At 36.2% G+C, this 17,864-nt stretch overlaps 1 protein-coding gene across 2 annotated transcripts in view; it reads left to right on the top strand.

The window, feature by feature from the left end:
- The window catches only part of IPO11 (importin 11), a 205,747-nt gene extending 189,163 nt beyond the window's left edge, over positions 1-16,584 (top strand). For both annotated transcript variants that reach the window (XM_060092933.1, XM_060092931.1), the window contains exon 30: positions 15,196-16,584. In XM_060092933.1, the coding sequence (XP_059948916.1) occupies positions 15,196-15,360 (165 nt within the window). In that variant the 3' untranslated portion in view covers positions 15,361-16,584. The remainder of the gene's footprint in view (positions 1-15,195) is intronic.
- Positions 16,585-17,864: the final 1,280 nt, after the last annotated feature.

A 17,864-nucleotide genomic window follows, 5' to 3' on the forward strand; every position in this document is an offset into this window, starting at 1 on the left:
TATCCGTGAGGTTTTTTTTTCTTTTCACTTCATTTGACCCTCTTTCTGAAAGATGAAGTGCTATTTTCTGAGGACATGATCAATCCAGATCTGCACTGCTCTTTGAGAGATCATCACTGTATATTGAGTTTTCCGTGGTAGTTGTTTTCATCTCTTTAATTTGACAGCATTTCTTTGGTTTTTGACTTTGTTTTCAAACTCTTCTTTTGTTGTGTGTGGTTTTATGGAGTGATTGGAATGGCTACCCCACTCTTAAGAAATCATTTCTTGTGTTTTTATGGGCTTACTTCATTTAAATCTTTAAGTGGAAATTTTTTGATAAAGGAGTGAAGTAGAGCATCAGCTTTTGTGTATATATATGTCTATGTATATAAATATAAAAATACATACACGCACGTACATACACATATGGCTTGTGTCAAAAAATCAATCAGTAACCTGTCTTGTCTTTACTGTTTTAAAGTGCCACCTTTATCAATCAGATTCTCCGTTGCCAGATTAACATGGATTTATTTCAGGACTCCAAATTGTAGTCTATAACCCTGCCTATTTTAATTACTGTAGCCTAACAATGTGTTTTAATAGTCATTAATGATGTTTCTGAGGATATTTTACTTGAAAATTCACCATAATATAACTTTTAAGGTAAACTGAACACTTACTAAATAATTGTTAATTACCTTGGTCTGAAGTGGGAAAGAGTTATGCTGGAAAACAGCAAAAACTGTATTGTTTGAAAGTCAGAGGCATAAGACTGGCTATTTTGATGCTAAGAATTGCAGATTTATTTTCCTTTTAGAATATTCCTTAGATCAGTCTAATACATACATATATACATACATACATACTCCAGCTAGTTCTTTTGAGCAGTGCATTGAAAGCAATTGCTTCTTTGTTGTCTCACCCTAACTGTGTGATGTGAATAAAGACATAGCTTATACCAAAAGCTAGGGTGTGCTACCATGATTCAGAGTCAGATGAAGAAAATATGAGAAAGAACATGTCCATTTATATTAATTTAAAACAATTAAAATGATCTAATTCTCCTGTATAAAGTGATATGTTCACAAATAAAATATCACTTCTGATGAAAGAGGATTTGTTAACTAAAGAATTTACAAATTAAATGATACGGATTTCATTATATCCTAGCCACTCTAATTCATTTTTACATAAACCCTAGCAAAGTGAAATGATTTAAAACAGCTTTGCACAATTTTGTACTTTTTTCTGTGAAGATCATATTAATAAGTCATTGGATTTTTCAGGAACTGTCACCTTGAAATAAATTACTTTAAAATAAAAACAGATATAAAAGAGGAAAGATTTTGTTATAGAAACTATCCAGGTGTTAGTTATAACTTTCTTTTAACTTAAACCAGAATTAATTTCTTCCCCACACTTTCTTACTGAGCTGGAAGAAATGAAGAAACTGATGACTTTCTTAACCCTAGTCAAAATGGCTTTATGTCATTGTGTGAATTAGGTAGGTTTACATTTACTTTTACGTACAAACAGTAGATCCTTGTTTAAGAGTGGTTCTCAACTGAGTGTAATTTTGCCCTCCCCCCCAGGGGACTTACAGCATTGTCTGAAAGACATTTTTTATTGTCACAAGTCCAGAGAAGTGCTACTGGCATTTAGTGGGTAGGAGCCAAGGATGCTGCTAAACATCCTGTAATACTCAGGACAAGTAATTCTTTGTTTTATTTCACTGCACTGTGGGTAGTGGCAGGAATGTCACTCAGACATTTATTTAGCTGCTTACTGTGTGTCAATAAAAAGGTGGGTTGTAGAGGGCCTGGTATACCATATGATAAGTGTGGTAGGCAGAATAATCTCTTTCTCATCTTCAGGCATATCCATGTCCTAGTTAGTCCCTGGAGCCTGTGAATATGTTGTATCATCTATGACTATGTTTTGTTACACAGCAAAGTGGAATTAAGGTTGCTAATCAGCTGATCATAAGGGAGATTATCAAGGTGGGCCAAATGTAATCACAAGAGTCCTTAAAAGTGAAGAGGGAGGGCTTCCCTGGTGGCGCAGTGGTTGAGAGTCCACCTGCCGATGCAGGGGACGCGGGTTCGTGCCCTGGTCCGGGAAGATCCCACATGCTGGGGAGCGGCTAGGCCCGTGAGCCATGGCCGCTGAGCCTGCGCGTCCGGAGCCTGTGCTCTGCAACAGGAGAGGCCACAAGAGTGAGAGGCCCATCTACCGCAAAAAAAAAAAAGTGAAGAAGGAGGCAGAAGGGAGAGGGTCAGAATGATGCAGTGTCAGAAAGACTCAACCTGCTATTGCTTTGAAGATGGAGGAAGAAACCTTCTAGATCTGGAAGAGCCAAGAAAACAGATTCTCCCCTGGAGCCTTCAGAAAGGGAGGCAGCCCTGCTGACACACCTTGATTTTAGCCCGGTGAGACTGTTCTGGCCTTCTAATATACAGAACCAGAAGGTAATAAATTTGTGGTTGTTACAGCAGCCATAGAAAGCTAGGAATTTGGATTTTATTTGGTGGGAATAGGGAGCCGTTAAAAAGTTGTCATCAAAGGAGTGACCTGGTGAGATTTGTGTTGTAGGAGATTGTTGTACAACCATATTCTACCACGAATTTGCTTATTCATCTGCTATGACTGCATAAATGACAGTGGACCATGAAACTTCAGGTACCATTTGAATTTTGTGAATTAGGGTATAAACCCTGAATTCCAGAAATATGTCCACATTTTCATTGTTACATTTCACATTTCATGGGTAGAAGGCCTTGCTTATTAATAACTCTTCCCTTTCCTTTGAACTAAAGTTATCTGTATAGATATTTGTCTCATAATTCCTTAGCATACTTTACATATGAATTTTATAGATGTTCATTTTTTTTCTTTAAGAAAATGGCCATTATGTAATGTGACTGATTGTCAAACTATAGGCTCTCTTCTTTGTTTCCTTTGTTCATTTCCATAAGCTCCAGAACTATTAACCATGCAGCCTCTCCATTAGCCCTTACCTTTTATCATCCCTGACAGGCTGCCACCTGTGGGGCCCACTGCACCAAAACTCCACAGATTTTCTTTTAACTGAACAGCTATAAGTGCATGCTATAAATGGTTTTGTCTTTTATAAACAAAATTGTGTTCTACTCAAAAAAACTATAATGCATCCTGTCAAGAGCTTCTCTAAATAAAAGGGGATCTTTTCACTTTGTCATTTTGTTGTTGTTGTTGTAAAACTCAATTATTTGGGGAAAAAATCACTTATTGGCTTTTACAGAATACCTATATATTCTAACTAAGTTGGTTATCACGCCAGTGTTTCTCATGCAAATCCTATTCTCCTTTATTTTCATTGTAGACCAGATGTATTGGGATGGCGAAAAAGTTCGTTTGGAAAAACCCGAATGAACTTTTTGGCCAACCCAATATATGTATTTTAAAAGAAATTTACCATCTGATGGCTTTTTAAAAAATTTCTCAGGGCCTCCCTGGTGGCGCAGTGGTTGAGAGTCCGCCTGCCGATGCAGGGGATACGGGTTCGTGCCCCGATCTGGGAGGATCCCATGTGCCGCGGAGCGGCTGGGCCCATGAGCCATGGCCGCTGGGCCTGCGCATCCGGAGCCTGTGCTCCGCAATGGGAGAGGCCACAACAGTGAGAGGCCCGCATACCGCAAAAAGGAAAAAAAAAAAAAAAAAAAAAATTTCTCAGTAAATGAAAAAAGAGAGCAGAAAACTTTTGGTAAGAAAAGGTTTGAGATTGTGCTTAGCCATACAGTTGGGGAGAGGCTTGCAATGTTATGCTTGCTAAGAGAACTTGACAGTGTTTTCCTACTCCATTCATTTCCTACGCCATTCATTTAACTACAGGTTAACTGCTTCCACCCAGTGAATACCGATGCCATTGGATGTACCACATAACCAGCTAGCTTTCTTCTGACCTGGATACCTGAGAGAAATATCTTCTCTTTGTTGTCTGCCAGCACCCTCTTCACCTCCCCCATCTTCTCTCTTTATCTCCTCCCTTCATCACACATACACACAGTGCTGCCTCATTCCAAAGGACATTTTATGCAGCAGCTTTTTACCATTTAATATAAAAATTTATCACACCACTAATTTTCCTGTTACCTTAATTCCACCCTACCTCCCAAACACGTTTTACATACAGGGTGTGGATGTAGAATGGTACAAGATGGATTCTCAGTAGCTTTTCATTGAATTAGATGCTAGTGGTAGCAAATTTCTTAAACGTGTATAAGTCAGCAGTTAATATGAGCTGGAGATTTGGGTGACCTTTTTTCAGGAAAGATCTGGCCTTTGGTAACTAGGTGTTGATGAATTGCTTCTGAAACTCTACCTGTTTCATTTCACTATGAATTTATTCCTTGAATAAAGAACAAGCGTAATTCTCAGAGACTGGTACAAGATCATTTATGGTCTTAAATCTGATGGGTATTGTAGATATTCTGGTTGTGATTACTGTTTTTATGTAAACAAATGTCGATAGGCTTGGTTCTCTGAGACTTAAACTCCAACATTAAAAGGTAATAGTGGGACAGACACTTTGAAATGCTTGAATTGTGTTGTTTTCTAAAAGCTTATCATAGTGTTACATCTTTGTTAATCATAGTGTTGCTGATTTTTGAATTTTCCACTTGACTTCCACAGATAATTCAGTTCTGGAGGCACTGCTGTGCAGTTATTCCTTTGTTTTGTGCCAAGCATGCCTACTACAATAAACACACAATGTAATTTAAATCATGTATGAGATCATTTCAGGTACTCCAGCAAATGTAGGTTAAACAGCCACAGAACAGTTTTTCCCTTCACAGAAATAGTGAATTAATGCAGGTCTTAAAATACTGTAAATTCTCTAACAATTTTGCTATATCAGCAGATGGTCAGAATGGGAAGTTTTCATTCCCATCATATTCTGTCATTTTTATAAATTATTGATGGTTTACAATTTGATAAATGATAATCCCAGTTTTTGAAGTAGATTGAGGGCGCTGACTGGCTCCTTATTAAACGTTCTTGGCTTTAAAAGTTCTCTTTTGGAATTTCCTGTTTATAGCACTTACACTTGATCCTTTACCTGATAGCTTGACCTTGTAGAGCATCTTATCAGGAAAGTAGAGATTCTTGTAATATTTGCTCAGTGATCTCACTCCCTGGAACCATAGAAACAGTTGGAGCAATAAGCAGAGAAGGGAGCTGGTGTTGCCTATAGATGGCTCACTCTGATATTCTCAGTCCCTTTAATAAGGTTATACACAGAAATAAATGATATTCAGAAAACTGAGCATATCCAAAGATAGCATTTAGATTGCAAATAGAAAATCTCATCTGAGTTTTCTTCACTGTTTCTGTTTATAAATCTTTTCCATTCTCTGTATCACCTGGAAACTACATATAATTGGATCAATGTATTATGGCACATATTTGGTTTTATAGTATATTATGTCATAGATTGGACAAACATGAATATTAATAATATCTTTGAGTAGGAAGTAGAATCAGAGGCATTGCTAAGTGGTAACATATTTAGATATCTAGCAGGCCGTTCTAATTTAATAACATTGATGTTATTAAATTCAGTATTCTGTTACACTTTGTTATATAGTCATTTGTTATATAGTCATTTTACTCTGATGTTAAGATGACTGGAAGGAGGGCATCTTCCTCTTATTTATTAATTTAGTTATGTATTAGAATTGATTTTTTTTTTAATGTAAAGAGATAACTCTGTTGCTGGAAATTGAATGGAGATAGTCCTTAATTTACACAGTAAATTTAGCTTAATTTATTGCTAAAATTGGTTTATAGTAGAAATGCTTTCATAAAACATGAAAATGGTCATTTAAAAAGGCAGCATATTTTTACAGGGTTCTAAAAATACACCTATTATCATAACATTTTTATTGGTGCAAAATTTATCTTTCTACACATTTCCATTTTGCGATATCATGTCATCCCCATGGCCTTCTGAGTAAACTGATACTAAGGATAGCCTATAGTAGTCTTGTGATCCTATGTATGTTAAGTTGAACCTAAGAGGATCTTCTAGTGGTTGTGTAGTGACAAATCTGAATAATATAATCAGTAAAGTTAATTTAGTAGCTGTAAATAAAAATTCTACCCTATAAATAGAACATACATTTTTAAAAAAATGTTCATAAAACATTTAAAAAAGAGCATATTCGAGGTTTACAAAAATACCTCCAGTTTTTCAGAGTAGAAATAGTACAGGTCATATTCTCTGACTGCAATGAAGTGAAACCCGAAATTAAGCAATTGTTGAGAAAAATATTGGTCACATAAAGTTTTTAAAATGATATCTTAAAGAGGAAGCTTGCAATTTTTAATTAGGTGACATACTCCACTGAGATTTTTACACATAAAAACATGTGGGTACAACTAAATTATACATAGCCTTAAGTAATTTTATTACCAAACAAGAAAGAATGAAAATAAATCAACCCAAAACTCATTTCAAGTTGTGAGTAAAAAGCAAAAGTCAACCTTAGGAAACCTAGAACCCAATATGGGGATTCTTCCAGATGCTAAGTATGAGTGTTCCAATTATACGTTCTGGAACTGGGAAATAGCCACAAGATGGGCAACCCACTGGTCCCACTGTGAGATGGACCTGAGCTTAAAAAAGAACTCCATTGCCCACCTGATCTCCATGAGCTGCTACTCTGGTGAGCCACAATCAAGGGGTGGGGGAGTGAATATAAATATCAGTATTAGAGATAAAGACACATATAACTTCAGGAGTTATACATGCAGCTCTTGGCTAATCAATGGAAAATCTTGTCAGAATGGACAATTTTTAAGTAAAATGTAAAAAAAAGTACAAACCCCAAAAAACTTAGGACCAGGTAGAAATAGATGTATAATAGCCATGGCAGAAATGTTTTAAATTGCCTCCCCACTCCTCAAAAAAAAGAACAATAAAACACCCTCCCCCAGTACTCAGTAACGTTTATATGCTCATTTTACAAGTGGTTTTATTGGAATGTACTATCAATTAAAATAAGCAGTTTAATGCGTTTAACTTTTCTAATGACATCCTTTTAGCAGCAGCTTTCCTTCTCTCTCTCCCTCCCCCATTTTCTTCTCCTTCTTTCTCCCTTTTTTCCTTCATTCTTTTCTTTCTTCCTTCCTTTTGTAGTATCAAAATTTAAGGAACAGGTAATGCTGTGCTAGTTGAACTATTCTAAAACCTAGAAAGCTGTGGGAATTGTCAGGAAAAGAATGAAACAGAAAAAAGAAAAACAGTAAATTTTTAGATTTATAAAAATAGATGCAAAAATATAAATTACCCTTAGCAAATTGAATCTAGCATTAAATTCACCATTTATCCCTGGCAAAGCTTCTATTGAAATAGGAATAGAATAATAGTAAGCTTTTAACATGTTAAAAAATAACTTTTTAAAACTAAACACAAACATACCACTGGATAGTGAATTCTAGAGTCAAATACCAAACGTCAAAGGGCATTAAACTTTGGGATGGTGGAGGAATCAGACTGAGAAAAAAAAGAAAGACGCTGACATTGCCTAGTATGCATACAGTAAAGCAAAAGGAATTTAAAAATGCCTCACTGAAACTAAAGGAGAAAGGAAGCCCTGAAGAGTTTCTAGAAATAGATGGTGGTAAATGGGAATTAAGTTTCATATGTTTTATTTAGTCTATTACCTGTATTCTTTTATTTTACTAAATGTAAAAATATAGAGGTTTTTTTAGGTTCACTTGAGACCTTAGTCCTCAAAGCTGGTTTTTCCAAATTTTTCTGTAACACTTAGATGTGCATCAGAATTACCTAGAGAGCTTTTTAAAATCCTGGTGCCTGAAGCCAGTTAAATCAGAATTTGTAGAAGTAAGACTTAGATGTCATCATTTTTAAAAGTTTCACAAACGATTCCCAGTGCGCTGCCAAGGGTGAGAACCACTGTTTTTTAAGGATTTTTGGTTAAATTGCTGAAGGCTCCCTTGCCTCCTTAAGATTCCTTATAGTGAGTTTTAAATGAAATATTATAGGTGAAGGACCTAGCCTGTGCCTAGCACATGCCTTGCTTGTGTTTGGAGCTTAGTAAATATAAATATAATATTTTGATTTCTATTTCATTGCTCTCATGAAGAACGTTCCATACTGAGACAAATGTGAAGAAATAAGCAGATGTTCTGTTCCTCAGAGCTAGACTTGAAATAAATACTTGGGCTCATTGTTTAAATTTTGCATTTCTCTTAAGCTTACTTTGCAAAGAGTTGATGCACCCTACAATGAAAGGTATAACTAGAAAAAAATTGAAACTAGAGTAAAAATACCCAAGTAGTAATGGTCTAGGACTGGTGGAGAGAATAATAATTGTATCAGAAAACATAGGTTACAAGGTAATAACTAAGTTGAAATTTAAGTTTTTGTCACTGAGATGGGCGTGTGATGTCATTTTTATCTCATTAAGTCTGGGTCCCAGTCTTTCTAGACATAGCAGTGTAAATAGTTCCTTTACTTACAAGCTCATCAGATAGAAATTGTAGTTTAAATTCCTCAGGGAACACCACAACAGTGATTAAAATAAAAATACATTTAAAAATAGAATAAAGTAAAAATCTCAGGTGGCTCCCTTGGAATTTGGGTTTCACACTTGGTGTAATTAGTGACTAAATTTTCATTGCCAAGCCCTATTAATGAGGTGGGTTCTGGTTGCCATCTGCAGGCCTCAAACTCTTTGTTAAGCCACCAAATTAAAAACGTTTATATCCTAAGAGATTCCAAGAAATTTAGACGTTTTAGATATATTTTAGAAATTGAGTTACCTATGGTGAAACAGTCAGAGGTCAAAAAAGAAGATAATTTTAAACAAAAGATATTTTCATCAAACTACGGAATTTTTGAAGACCACATGGTTATACATTGTTATAAGCAAATTTTTCTTTAATATTTTTGGCCTGTTGCGTAGCTAGTGTTTTTATACATAATCTACCAGGTTTCATAGAAAGTATATTATTTTAAACAAGATCTTCTGTATTTTTCTAAGGTAGGAAACTTCTTCTCTTTAGCAAAATATCATATGAAAAAATGTTACAGTAAATAATTTCTGAAAATTATCATAGGTTGTATGGAGACTTGAAAAGTGAGCAGTTACACAATATGCCCCATAACCTAAGAAAAATAAAAGATTCAGCTTTACTGAATATCTGCTGGGTGAAATTGAAGATTAATGCAGTGAAATATATTTTAGTTTTAAGGAATAAAAATCTCAAAGAACAAGAAATATACATCTTCGTAAGTAGCACCTCAGGAGCTAAAAATCTTATACCAGCTTTAAAGATTAAACACCTATGGGTCAATTGTTGTAGGTCAGAAGGCTATATAGTTACCAACAGAAGGATCTCATATACAGTTCAACCATTCTGAACTGTACAGAACCATACAGAACCGTTCTGTCTTCAAGTAATAATTTCAGAAGCAGGGAATACCAGACTTGCTTATTAAAATCCAGTGTATGTACTTTTGAAGTAAGTCAGGTTATTTAGCACTTCATTTATTAAGCATAACCCTGGAGTCAGGAATTCTAGCTATTTATCTTCTGCTAATAACTGAAACCTGTTATAAGGTTCCTAATGTTATCATAACCATTTTAAAGGAAATATTTCTTAAATAATCATATGCTTTCTTGAAGGGCAAGAATGGGGGTTAGGCATATGGAAGCAACAGAAAGAGAACAAACCAAGAACTTGGAAGTCTGTATTCTAGTGGCATCTACTGATGCCGTTAACATGAGAAAAATCAGCTTTGGATATCATTCAAAGCTTAGGGTTGTCAGTTTTTCTCATTTTGAAAATGAGCTTGCAAGTCTTGCTGCTTAGACATTCTGTATATATATAATGAACATTTGTGTCAGCTAATTGAGGTGTCTAGGGCAGCTTGTCCCCCAGCCAAGTGGCCACAGAGGTATGTACTTTTTTAGTCTGAATCCTTTTTTTTAAATAGCTTTTTAAAGTTTTGTTTGACATAGTTTCCCTTGTTTGTTTTTGCTTTTGTTGCATGTGTGTTTTGATTATGATATCATATCCATGAAATCATTGCCAAGGCCACTGTCATGAATCTTTCCCCCTGTTTTCTTCTAAAGTTTTACAGTTTGAGGTCTTATGTTTAAGTCTTTAATTAATTTTGAGTAGATTTTTATGTGTGGTGTAAGATGAGGGTTTCATTCTTTTGCATATGGATATACAGTTTTTCAACACAATTTGTTGAAGAGAGTATCCTTTTCCCACTGTGCATTCTTGGCACCATTATTGAGGATCTATAGGTAACTCTATATGTGTGCATTTATTTCTGATCTCTCTATTCATTTCCATTGCCCTGCATGTTCAACATAGTACTGGAAATCCTAGCCACACAGTTAGGCAAGAAAAAGAAATTAAAGGCATACAAATTGAAATGGTAGAAGTAAAATTGTCTGCTCTTGCAGATGACATGATCTTATATATAGAAAACCCTGACGACACCATTAAGGAAACTGCTGGAGGGCTTCCCTGTGGCACAGTGGTTGAGAGTCCGCCTGCCGATGCAGGGGATGTGGGTTCGTGCCCTGGTCCGGGAGGATCCCATATGCCACGGAGCTGCTAGGCCCGTGAGCCATGGCCACTGAGCCATGGCCGCTGAGCCTGCACGTCCGGAGCCTATGCTCCGCAATGGGAAGGCCACAACAGTGAGAGGCCCACATACCGCAAAAAAAAAAAAAAAAAAAAAAAAACTGCTGGAGCTAATAAATGAATCCAGCAAAGTTGCAGGTTGCAACATCAATGTACAAAAATCAGGTGTGTTTTCTATATGCTAATAATTAGCTGAAAAGGAAATTAAGAAAACCCATTTACAGTAGCATCAAAAAGAATAAAATATTTAGGCATAAACTTAACTAAGGAAATGAAAGACTTGTAGACTGAAAAGTTACAAAACATTCATGAAAGAAATTAAAGACACAAACGAATAGATATCCATGTTCATGGATTGGAAGGCTTAATATTGTTAAGATGTCCATACTACCCAAAGCAGTTTACCAATTCAGTGCAATTCCTATCAGAATCCCAATGGCATTTCTTATAGAAATGAAAAACACAATTCTAAAATTCATATGGAACCGTAAAAGATCTTGAATAGCCAGCCAAAACAGTCTTGAAAAAGAACAAAGCTGGTGGCATCACACTTCCTGACTTCAAAATATATTACAAAGCCACAGTAATTAAAACAGTATGGTACTGGCATAAAGATAGATAACCTTGTTATTTTGGAATTGTTTTAGGTTTACAGAAAAATAGCAAAGGTAGTACAGAGGGTTCTCATGCACCCTTCACTCAGTTTTCCCTAATATCAACATCTTACATTAGTATTGTACATTTATCAAAGCTAAGAAACCAATTTTGGTATATTAGTATTAACTAAACTCCAGACTTTATTTAAATTTCACCAGTTTTCCACTAATCTCTTAGTTGCAGGATTCAATCCAAAATACCACACATTGTATCTAGTCTGGATCTGTTTTTTAATAGTTTTCTGTTTCTTCCCATTATCCCCAATATTTTCATATTGTCAATTGAGCCTCAGTATTGCTGCTTTTGTTTTCCTTGTAGCAGGTATTTATCGCCTCAGATTTGTGCATCTAAGCAAACCTGCAGCTAAACAAAGGTAATCACACCTGTTAGAAATGTGTGGGAAAGAAGAATAAATAATTTGATTTTGTAAGATTCTTCTATGAATACTTTGTTTAAATTTGGGCATATAGGTGTCAAACTATTTTGGTCATTCACCTTCAGAAGTTAATTCCTTGCCTCCCAGTGTATTCTTGGTGGTTGAGGCTGCCACATTAATGATCTCTCTGGTTTATAAACTGTTGCTGTCCATGTCCTCCAGTGATAACATTTGCGAAACTGTGACTTCACAACCAGAATATTGACGTTAATGAGCCAAGATATAGAACATTTCTATAAGCACAAGCCCTCTCAGTTGCCCTTTTACAATTAAATCCACTTCCCTTTTGCCCATGCCCTGTCCTTTTGGTTGGTATTGTGAGTATTTCTATTGAAACCTGGGCATTTTTGGTATGAGACTCTGCATCTTATTTAAATCTGTTTTAGCTGGCTTCTTCTGATACTGCTCTGGCAGAAGAAGTGGATGTACCACTTTTGTTACTGCCAGGTAGGGGAAGAGGCCATGTTCCCCACTAAGCCTCCACTGATACCTCGCTGGGTGAGGAAGGGGAGAGTTCAAGATCCCCAAGGACCTCCACAGACATGGGAGGTGGGTTGAATCCTTCTAATAGCTCAGTGGGACTGGGGCCACAGTTTATTCTGTGGTGTTTGGCTGAAGTAGAGCAATTATTGTCTAAAAGTTTTTTGTCTTGCTTTGTGGTCCCTTTCCTGGTCCTTTGGCTAGAGAGTAGGCTATTTGTTTTAGCTTTTTTAGTATGTGCTCATTGGTGTTTCCAGGTTGCTGGCTTCTTCAGCCCCAAATCCGGAATTTATGAGGCAAGAAGAAAGGGCCCTCAACACCATCTTGTTCCTTGGGTGCTGTGCTGCCTTCTTCTCTCCATCTTTTAGAGTCTTCTTATGTTTGTTTATATATAATGTCCAACATCTTCCTGTTTATAGTTTACTTATTATGTTAGAAAACTAATTATTTTCTCAAGAACATACCACCTAATAAACATGCTAGGCATTCTGTATTTTTTCACATTAAATCAGATAATTAAGTTCATTATGTTAGGTGGCCATTATTTGCATAAAAGTAATAGTTTTGAAAATGTTGTTAGTGACTTCAGGGTCTCTTAATTCTAGTGCCTATAGGCATTATTGCATTCAAAGAAATGATATCTGGATTTTTAGTGCATGTGCAATGATAATTCTTCTCTAGGGAATCATTTGGTCAGTCTGTTTTATATATTTCTTCAAAAGAAGGTATTAATAACCATGATTAAGGAATGTCTGCCAGAAGCCGAAACAGACATTTATTTGTGAACATGTAGTTTTTTTCACTAAAAGTAGTGTGTGTTGTTTTTTTTTTTAAGATCTTGTAAGGTATGTAATTGGAGATTCTGTATGATTTTTTTAATTCCTTCTTCCCTCCACAACTCTTCTTACAAAACAGAGAAATACTTTTAATCTTCTAATGCCTGATCAATACACTTTAAAAAAAATATACCAACGTCGTGTTATGCCATAGCTGGTGGGGTTTAGTATGGGGATACTTTTCCTTTTTATTCGTTTGTTGGAAATTAACGCCTGGAGATGTGATAAGTTAACTGTTTACAGTTTCTTAGAGGAAATTGAAACAGCATTTAAACCACACTCTTAAGCTTTGTTTCAGTAGTGGGAGTGACTTGTTGAACATCAGCTTCAAGCTCAGCTTCTTTTCACTCACATTGTAGCAGGTGGTTTTAGTGACTGATATTTCAACAAAGTTCACATCCTCTTTACTAAGAGGTCTATTGCTTACTAATTAAAATGATATTGAACATTATTGCACGTTGCTTAAGGGAGTAGATATTTTTAAATGTTCATCTTCAATTACTGTGCATTTTGTAGAATGATATCTTCAGGCTTGTGAGTTTAGGGCTTTGTGTCTGCAGTTTTTCTTGCTGTTCTTTCTCCTATCCATCTTCCAGGAGAATGAGTATTGAAATTACCCCTGCCTTGGATTTATCCTGTAACTCTGGAATGTTCACATAAGGGGTTTAATTTCACATTCATACCTCCTATGTCTCTACCTCTCAGTTACATTTTCTATTTGTGGCCATTATTTTAAAATCTAGGGGATATATGTATATGTATAGCTGATTCACTTTGTTATAAAGCAGAAACTAACACACCATTATAAAGTAATTATACTCCAATAAAGATGTTAAAAAATAAAAGAAATAAAATAAAATCTACTTACATTTTTCAAACTGCATATCTGACTCAGCTACTTCATCTACATAGAATAGAACTGAGTCTTAGTAAAGGAAAGAGAAGAATTTCTCACACAGAAACTCATGCACTTAAAACCTTATACATTTTCAGCATTGTTGATAATGAGAGCAATATATAGCTGAAAGCAAAGTTGTGTTATTTTTCAATTCTTAGATTTTAAGGAATTTAAATACTGATAATACCAGTGGTAACAGTGTCACAAGCTGAAAACTCATACCTTTGAAGTTGGTACAAACTGTAGGAAAAATAACCTGATAATATATAGCAGGAGTCATAAAATTGTCTATGCACTTTAATCTAGTAATCCTTCTGAAATAGTGGTAGATATCCTCAAGAAATAATTTGAAATGTAGAGGAAAGCCTGTATAGATTGTAACATGGAACAGTGTTTGTGAAAGATTATTCAGCAAAATTATAGTTAAAATTGTATTTAATCTAGACTATGATTACTTCAACATGCCTATAACAAAAAAATTATGACATAAGTTGATTTAGAATTCTTAAACTGTGTTAGAGTAGAATTTTTTGTGTGGTAGTATAAGTGCAAAGAACAGAACTAATTGTATATTTATGTGTATGTATGTGCATGCCACAGGCACAGAAAAGGCCAGAATGTTCTCTGTTGTGATTGTTATCTTTAGGAAGTGGATGGATGGGTTATTTTTATTTAATTATATTTCTTTCGTTTTTCAAATATCCCAATGGAAGAGGAGGAGCATGTGTTTGGGTTGTTAAAATCTATTTTTATTTATTATTTTTCTTTCTCTTTTTTAACCAGAAGAATATACATGTATATAAGTAGCATAGCAATCCAGGATAGGGCAGTGTTTCCTCTGTCAGTCCTGAGGGCCTCACTAAGCTGCCACAATAAAGTACCTGATCTTCCTATGAGGAACCCTGGACAATTGTGTTTAAGTGCTCTTTGGCATGTTATGTTGCTTTTAGGATACTTTCCACCAGGTTTTGATTCTTTACATGGATGAACTGTTGAGAAATTGGGCTAATCAGATGACTATGCTTGGAGGCCCTAGGGAGCTGAGGTTAGACTAATTGAGTGAAATTTTCTTTGACAAACTTTTCCACAATGAGGCTCCTTTAGAATCTCTTGCAAGAAGGGAGGCAGAAGCAATTTTGTTGCTGTGAAAGAGATTACAAAGAATTGAGTCACTCACATGTAAGAGGAACTTGCTTTGCCTCTCTGACACAGTGTGGCTCCTCTCTGTCCTGCAGCTGGCCCTGAAGGACCCTGTGCATACCGTGTCACTGCAGCAGTTCATCTACGAGAAGCTCAAGGCCCAGCAGGAGCTGCTGGGAGAGCAAGGCTTCCAGTCCCTCATGGAAACAGTGGACACCGAGATCGTCACCCAGCTACAGGAGTTTTTGCAGGGCTTCTGAGAGCACGTGACCTGTGGCTGAGATGACCAGCCTGCCATCTGTTTGTGAGAGCCTGCTGAGACGATGGAGAAATCCCTTGTGTATTGAAAGAAAGATGGGAAGACCACACGTTTTTTCACTACAAAATTCAGAGAATAAATGTAAATCCTGTATACCTAAAATCACAAACCTATTCCTCAAAAGAATTTAATTTTATATTTATGAGGGCCCTGTGTTTACTAAAGATAGATTCGACAATAGCTGCTTAGTTTCCTGTTAAGAGAAGAAACTGTTACCTTTTAATCATATGCTCTTAACACTTGAGAAGAAGAAGGCTAATGTCTGAGATGTTTTTATGCAACCAGAATTAGTTAAATTTGGCTGCCTTATCCCTTTTTTAAGTTAATGAGACTACAAGTTTAAAAAATGACAAACCTGTTCAGATGATGCAATTACAGAAATGTGTGTACCAGGCAAAAGTATATGAATAGTGACAAATATACATTACTGAGATTATCTTGCAAGGGAGTTGCTTTCATCTGACATAGAAATCATGTTTTATCAGACAAATGCTTTTATTTTCATTCTAGTAATTTGATATGGGAATTAGTAATGGGATTTTTTTCTTGTGTTATTTTCAGTAATTACATTTAGTCTTTAATGCACATTGTAAGGCCCGCAGATGTGAACCTGTGGTACTGCAGTGCTAGGTGGGAGACCTCTGGTCGTGATTTGATCCTAGTTCCTTTGTTACCCCTGGAGGCCAGGAGCCCTGTGAGCACTGACAGGAACCAGCAGCCACAGACCCCCTGTGCTGCGAAATGGCTGTGACAGACTGATCAGCACTTACCCATCTCAGGTTCCTCTGTGCAAGGGTACATCAGGGCCTCGATGATACGGATACACGTGGAGGACTCAGCAGCGATCCCCAGGGTACCAACACTGATGTGACAAGTCTTCCTTCCTTATTCCTCCAACATGCAGTACCAAAAATGGGGAAAAAGGAGAAAATAAAGCCTTACTTTGTTTTACTTGCCATTGACTGTAAGGAACCTTTAAAACATTTTTAAGAAAATACTCAAAAGCAAGATTGGAAAATGTCTGATCTTTCTGTAGAAAGTTGGGTACAGTATGTAACTGCAGGAAACCCACTGCCCCTTTGTAAGTTGTGGAACCCAAAGTGTATGGAAGTATTTGATGTTTTAAGCAAAAGAAAGAAAATATGGTCCAAATTAAAATTTCCAAAGATACCTCACCTTTGCTTGCCTGATTATTTTTCCTGCCTCACAAAAAATGAGTTCATAAAAATTGCCCAGTGAATTTTGAAGGGAAGTTTTCTTTCATACTCTGGTGTTAACTCTGACCTAGCAGGTGGCAGTGCTTCAAGTAGCAAATCCTAGTTACCCTTTCAGTTTCTCTTTTCATTTAAAGACCAGAAGCTTCTTTAATATGATACTTCTTTTTTTTTTAATTTTTATTTTATATTGGAGTAGAGTTGATTAACAATGTTGTGGTAGCTTCAGGTGTACAGCAAAGTGATTCAGTTATACATATACATGTATGTATTCGTTTTCAAATTCTTTTCCCATTTAGGTTATTGCAGAGTATTGAGCAGAGTTCCCTGTGCTATACAGTAGGTCCTTGTTGGTCATCTGTTTCAAATATAGCAGTGTGTACCTGTCAATCCCCAACTCCCAATCTGTCCCTTCCCCTCCACGCTTACCCCCTGGTAACCATAAGTTGGTTCTATAAGTCTGTGAATCTGTTTCTGTTTTGTAAATGAGTTCATTAGTAACATTTTTTTAAGATTCTGCATATAAGTAATACCATATTATATTTGTCTTTGTCTGACTTACTTCACTGGAGACTATCACCTGATAGTCTCCACGTCCATCCATGTTGCTGCAAATGGCATTATTTCATTCTTTTTAATGGCTGAGCAATATTCCATTGTATCTATGTACCACATTTTCTTTATCCATTCATCTGTTGATGGACATTTAGGTTGCTTCCATGTAAATAGTGCTGCAGTGAACATTGGGATGCATGTATCCTTTCAAACCATGTTTTTCTCTGGATATTTGCCCAGTAGTGAGATTGCTGGATCATATGATAGCTCTATTTTTAGTTTCTTAAGCCACCTCCATACTGTTCTCCATAGTGGCTGTATCAATTTACATCCCCACCAACAGTGTAAGAGGGTTCCCCTTTCTCCACACCCTCTCCAGCATTCATTGTGTGTAGACTTTTTGATGATGGCCATTCTGACCAGTGTGAGGTAGTACATCATCATAGTTTTGATTTGCTTTTCTTTAATGAAGTTGAGCATCTTTTCATGTGCCTCTTGGCCACCTGTATGTCTTCTTTGGAGAAGAGTCTATTTAGGTCTTGTGCCCACTTTTCGATTGGGTTTGATTGTCTCTTTGATATTGACCTGCATGAGCTGTTTGTACATTTTGGAGATTAATCCCTTGTCAGTTGCTTCATTTGCAAATATTTTCTCCCATTATGAGGATTGTCTTTTC

This window comes from Mesoplodon densirostris, chromosome 3, assembly GCF_025265405.1.
Source record: "Mesoplodon densirostris isolate mMesDen1 chromosome 3, mMesDen1 primary haplotype, whole genome shotgun sequence".
NCBI lineage: Eukaryota > Metazoa > Chordata > Mammalia > Artiodactyla > Ziphiidae > Mesoplodon > Mesoplodon densirostris.